Source organism: Nanorana parkeri, unplaced genomic scaffold (genome assembly GCF_000935625.1).
Source record: "Nanorana parkeri isolate BGI_ZX_2015 unplaced genomic scaffold, ASM93562v1 scaffold134, whole genome shotgun sequence".
Classification (NCBI taxonomy): domain Eukaryota; kingdom Metazoa; phylum Chordata; class Amphibia; order Anura; family Dicroglossidae; genus Nanorana; species Nanorana parkeri.
In genome coordinates, this window is record NW_017306402.1 from 1,876,253 (window position 1) to 1,881,749 (window position 5,497).

The 5,497-nt window shown below is 46.0% G+C and overlaps 1 protein-coding gene across 1 annotated transcript in view; it reads left to right on the forward strand.

The window, feature by feature from the left end:
* The window catches only part of LOC108784947 (protein ADP-ribosylarginine hydrolase-like), a 12,645-nt gene extending 11,243 nt beyond the window's left edge, over nt 1-1,402 (forward strand). Inside the window, exon 3 of the mRNA XM_018553899.1 lies at nt 1,012-1,402. Within this exon, the coding sequence (XP_018409401.1) occupies nt 1,012-1,402 (391 nt within the window). The remainder of the gene's footprint in view (nt 1-1,011) is intronic.
* The last annotated feature ends 4,095 nt before the right edge of the window (nt 1,403-5,497 follow it).

Consider the following 5,497-nt stretch of genomic DNA (forward strand, 5'->3'; position numbering starts at 1 on the left):
CACCTACCACCAGCCCCCCCTCCCCCCCAAAGAGATGCCGCCTAAGGCTGTCTCATTACGGGGACAGCCATGGTCCCAGTCTCTGTATACTCTCACTCTCTCCGTCAATTATTTTATCGTTTGAGGTTAATATATCTTTATATGTTATTCTTGTACACTGGACTCTGCCTTATATCACCTCTAAGTTGCCTATGCACCATCTTTGGTGTTTTGTAAAGTAGTTTTTGGGCTGTGGGGCAACCTTAAGTGTGACCCAGACTCTCTATTATTTATTTATCATATGAATGGCAAAGGGAACTGTGTCACAATTTTAGCCTTGGATCAATGCAGATATCCCATCGCATGCCTAACCGGTATATCCTCTGTAGTCTCTCAGTGGGTGCTGTAGTGACAAGCATATGGTGCCGCAGAATATAACATAGAGAGTAAGTCGCCAGTCCACCAAAATCTTCACAAAAACAAATTTATTGATGTTGGTCAATTATGAAATCAAAGAAAAAACAAGCATTGTTTCGGGTCTCTTCAACAGGCATTGTCACACTGCTTGATCTAGGGAACCTTCAAGGTCCTGAAAACATCACTTATTTTTTTGTGATTTCATGATCAACCGACGCCAATAAAGGGATTTTTATTAAGCGACTTATACTCTACAATTGCGGACACGCACAATTTTAAGGCTGCATTCACACGATGAGTTCTGGGATTTCTGAGGCAAGAATACCAGGCGGGCTGCTTTAACCCATTCAAGTTAATGACAGGGTAAGAGCCGCCACATCTATCAGCGGCAGCTGACATGGTACAAATACATGCGGTTTGGGATAGCTGATTGTCCCTGGACACATCTATCCTGTGTCCACACTTTTCATTCATAAGGTCATTTGCAGTTAACAGTCCTTATAATACTGATGCCATGTAAAAAACATATGCCTAAAGCGTAGCTGAAACCAAAACTTTTATTTGTAGTTTCGCATACAGCGGTCAAGTAATTGTTTACGTCTATTATATTAACAGGTCCTATTTTGAAGACCACTGGAGGACATACCTTACAGAAAGGGGCATTTCGGATGGAACATCTCAGCCAACATTCCCAGAGAAGTACGATGTAAAAGAACGAGATGAATTTTATGATTCACACAGCTATAATGGATGTGGTGGTCAGAGTGGTCATGATGCCCCCATGATTGCTTACGATGCCATTCTTGGTTCTGGAGACAACTGGACAGAACTTGCTCATCGGGGTTTCTTTCATGGTGGTGATAGTGATTCCACAGCTGCCATTGCTGGTGCTTGGTGGGGAGCCATGTATGGATTTAAAGGGGTTCCTAAGGTCAACTACCAGAATTTGGAATACAGGGATAGACTGGAGAAGCTTGGAAGAGATCTTTTCCAGCTCACATTGTAGGGGGAACACCAAATCTAGTTTCTGGATAGAGCGTGAAGGAGTCAACACAGGGGTGCACCAATAAATTTGGAATTCAGTAACCAGTCTATGCAATCCAGGAGCCATCTCCATTGACAACCACTAGAGAAAACATCCAAAGTTAGGCCCCAGGTGTCATTTTTAAGGAGCATTGGCTATTTGGCTTCTTGGTTTTAACCAGTAATGGAATAACATTTTTCTAAACTAAAGGGGTTAATGGAGATCTATGGGGAAAGTGAAATGCACTCATCCCTATAGTTGGAGCCGAAGTGTGACACTGCAGCTGTAACGCGTCCGTTCTATTGATTGAGAACTTAGCAATCACAAACTGCTGCCAGCTCCCCCATTGATATTTCCCCCAGCCCTCTCCATTCCCCCAGTGCTGACCGGAGGGACAGACAGGGGGAGGAGTGGGCACAGCTGGCTCTGGCTCTAGAGAAGAGCCAGCTGTCAATCAGGCAGTGGGGTTGAACCCCAGCCCTCTATTTGCTGATTTTTAGGTCACAGGCGGACATTAGTAAACGTCCTCCTCTGACCCAAAAGTAATCTATAGCCAAAAAAGGTTTAGCCGTACTTCTCTTTTAAATCTGAGTAAAAAGGATTTTATTTTACCTTTTTCAACATTAAAGCTGATCCTCAGGCAGGTATAACAGACACATATTAATGCTTCTCTGCATTCATTAACACATCATTACATATACAGCCATGGCCAAAAATATTGGCACCCCTGCATTTCTGTCAGATAATGCACCACTTTGCGCAGAAAATTGTTGCAATTACAAATGCTTAGGCATTCTTATGTTTATTTCTTTTGTTTGTATTGGTATGACACAAAATGAACAGCTTTTTGTGACAAAGCCCATCATTCTACTGTGTTCAGAAAAAGAAATGAGGCCTTTAAAGAAAAAAAATACAGTCCCTACAGTCAAACATGGTGGAGGTTCACTGCTTTTAGCTTTACTTACACAATTGGATATTTAAAGTGAACTCAGCTTTACCTTATCCACTAACAGTTACTTTGCTTTGTGAACAGCCTCTACTACTCTAGTAAATAAACCCAGTTGCTTTCACCATTGTCACCGTCCTCTCATATACCCTATTTTTAGACATCTGCCTATCTTTTTCTGCTTCGATGTTTTTTAAATGAATTTTCAATAAAGCTTTACAAACATAAGTCTTTGTATTTTTACTTCACTCAACATAAATTATAGGTGTAGCCTGACCCCCAGAGGCCTGTGGTGGACCCCCAAAGGCAGGGAGGGCTGACATTTCATTCTGAGTGGAATGTGAACAGTAAATTGGGTACCAGTCACTTTAAGGACTTTTTAGATGCTTTATTGTAGAACAGCCAGAACTGGGAGAGAGGGTATAGGGCTACAGACATCCATGGCAAAACAGACTCCCCAATCCCTTCCAGCTTCCAGTGCAGGAATATTTTAGTAGAATAGAAGATGGCACTTTGTAGTAAGGCAACAGCTGAATAGGGGATAAGCATGACATCTTTCCTGGGGAGACACCAGACTGGTTCTTGAGGGTCCATGCTATCCTGGCACCTCCAGTAGTCATAGGGCTCCTCTGGTTCTCCTTCCAAGATAGTCCCAGACTCCACCTTGGTTCATATCTGGCCTCCTCCTTTCTTGAGGCCTAGTCAGCTTCTCAGACTGAACCTGAGCACGTGGCAATCCCTGAGCATTTCTGCACTTCCCCATGCACCACTGGCCATGAAACTCCTAGTGATTGGCTAGTGAGGCATTGACACTCCTAATGTTCCCCTTTAGGCTGTCCCACTCTGTGGCATAGTCACACCCCACTTACAGGTAAGTGCAATTACTAGCAGAACACCTAGAAATAACCAAATGGTACCAGACTACAAATCAGCCAGACTGATTACAGTTCCAGCAACACTAGATTTAAATAGCCACTCCACTTAGGTTCACTTCAACTCTGGGGAAGGGGGTACTGAAGCTTAGGGACCCTGGTCTGTCAGGTTACATCTCTGGGCTGCTTCAAACCTTACCTCTTGTCCACTACCTCATCAACAATGTTGTCAGTGAAAGACCCTCAGGTGCCTCCTCCACCCACTAGTCAAATATCTTCACAACAAAGCCTACTGAGGAAGATGAAGAAACATCACTTGGTCTCCTGTATTATGAATATCTCCCATCATTTCTCCAATATGGACACATTGGCATGTGAAGCATATGACACAGAACAGAAATGTAGCTATAGGAATAATTATTTTGTCCCCAATATCTTTAAAGTTGGACCATTTTGGTAAGGAGGTTGGGTGATTTCTGCAGTATGGGGTATGTGGGTATGGGGCCAGAAAGAAGGGTGGTATAAGAGATGATTAGATTTCATCTTGTCATGGGAGGAATGCTCCTACTGCTATATGTATCACATTGGGTTTTTTCCAACCATTTGTCTCTTGTATATATACTAGGATCCATTGCAACTGACGTAGATGTGTTAGCATAGCTTGTGTTGCCATGTAATATGGCATTCATTTCTTATGGGGCATTACATTTTTTATAGGAACATATCAGTAGTGTTAGGTGTGCTGGGTGACACAGGGGTGCAGTGTTAGGTGTTCTGGGTGACACAGGGGTGCAGTGTTAGGTGTTCTGGGTGACACAGGGGGTGCAGTGTTAGGTGTTCTGGGTGACACAGGGGGTGCAGTGTTAGGTGTTCTGGGTAACACAGGGTGGTGCAGTGTCAGGTGTTCTGGGTGACACAGGAGTGCAGTGTTAGGTGTGTTGGGTTACACAGGGCAGTAATGTGTTAGGTGTTCTGGGTGACACAGGGTGGTGCAGTGTTAGGTGTTCTGGGTGACACAGGGGTGCAGTGTTAGGTTTCTGGGTGACACAGGGTGGTGCAGTGTGTGGTGTTCTGGTTGACACAGGGGTGCAGTGTTAGGTATTCTGGGTGACACAGGGGTGCAGTGTCAGGTGTTCTGGGTGACACAGTTGTGAAGTGTCAGTTGTTCTGGGTGACACAGGGTGGTGCAGTGTTTGGTGTTCTGGTTGACACAGGGGTGCAGTGTTAGGTGTTCTGGGTGACACAGAGGTGTGCAGTGTCAGTTGTTCTGGGTGACACAGGGTGGTGCAGTGTTTGGTGTTCTGGGTGACACAGGGGTGCAGTGTTAGGTGTTCTGGGTGACACAGAGGTGTGCAGTGTCAGTTGTTCTGGGTGACACAGGGTGATGCAGTGTCAAGGGGTTCTGAGTGACACAGGGGTGTGAAGTGTCAGTTGGTCCGGTGTGACACAGGGTGGTGCTGTGTCAGGTGTTCTGGGTGACACAGGGTGGTGCAGTTTCAGGTGTTCTGGGTGACACAGGGGTGTGAAGTGTCAGTTGTTCTGGGTGACACAGGGTGGTGCAGTGTTAGGTGTTCTGGGTGACAAAGGGGTGCAGTGTCAGGTGTTCAGGGTGACACAGGGGTGCAGAGTTAGGTGTTCTGGGTGACACAGGGTGGTGCAGTGTTAGGTGTGCTGGGTGACACAGGGGTGCAGTGTTAGGTGTTCTGGGTGACACATGTGTGAAGTGTCAGTTGTTCTGTGTGACACAGGGTGGTGCAGTGTCTGGTGTTCTGGGTGACACAGGGGTGCAGTGTTAGGTGTTCTGGGTGATACAGGAGTGCAGTGTTAGGTGTGCTGGGTGACACAGAGGTGTGAAGTGTCAGTTGTTCTGGGTGACACAGGGTGGTGCAGTGTCAGGTGTTCTGAGTGACACAGGGTGGTGCAGTGTCAGGTGTTCTGGGTGATACAGGGGTGCAGCGTTTGGTGTGCTGCAAACTGATACATTGTTCAGGATTCTGGTTGACACAGAGTGCTGCAGTGTCAGATGTTCTGGGTGACTAGTGTCACCCAGAGCACATGATACAGAGGTGTGCAGTATCACTCAGAATACCTGACACTGCACAGCTATGTCACCAAGAACACATGACAATGCACCTACCTGTGTCACCCAGAACAACTGACACCCCTGTGTCACCCAGAACACCTGACACTGCACCCCTGTGTCACCCAGAACACCTGACACTGCACCCCTGTCACCCAAAACACCTGACACTGCACCCG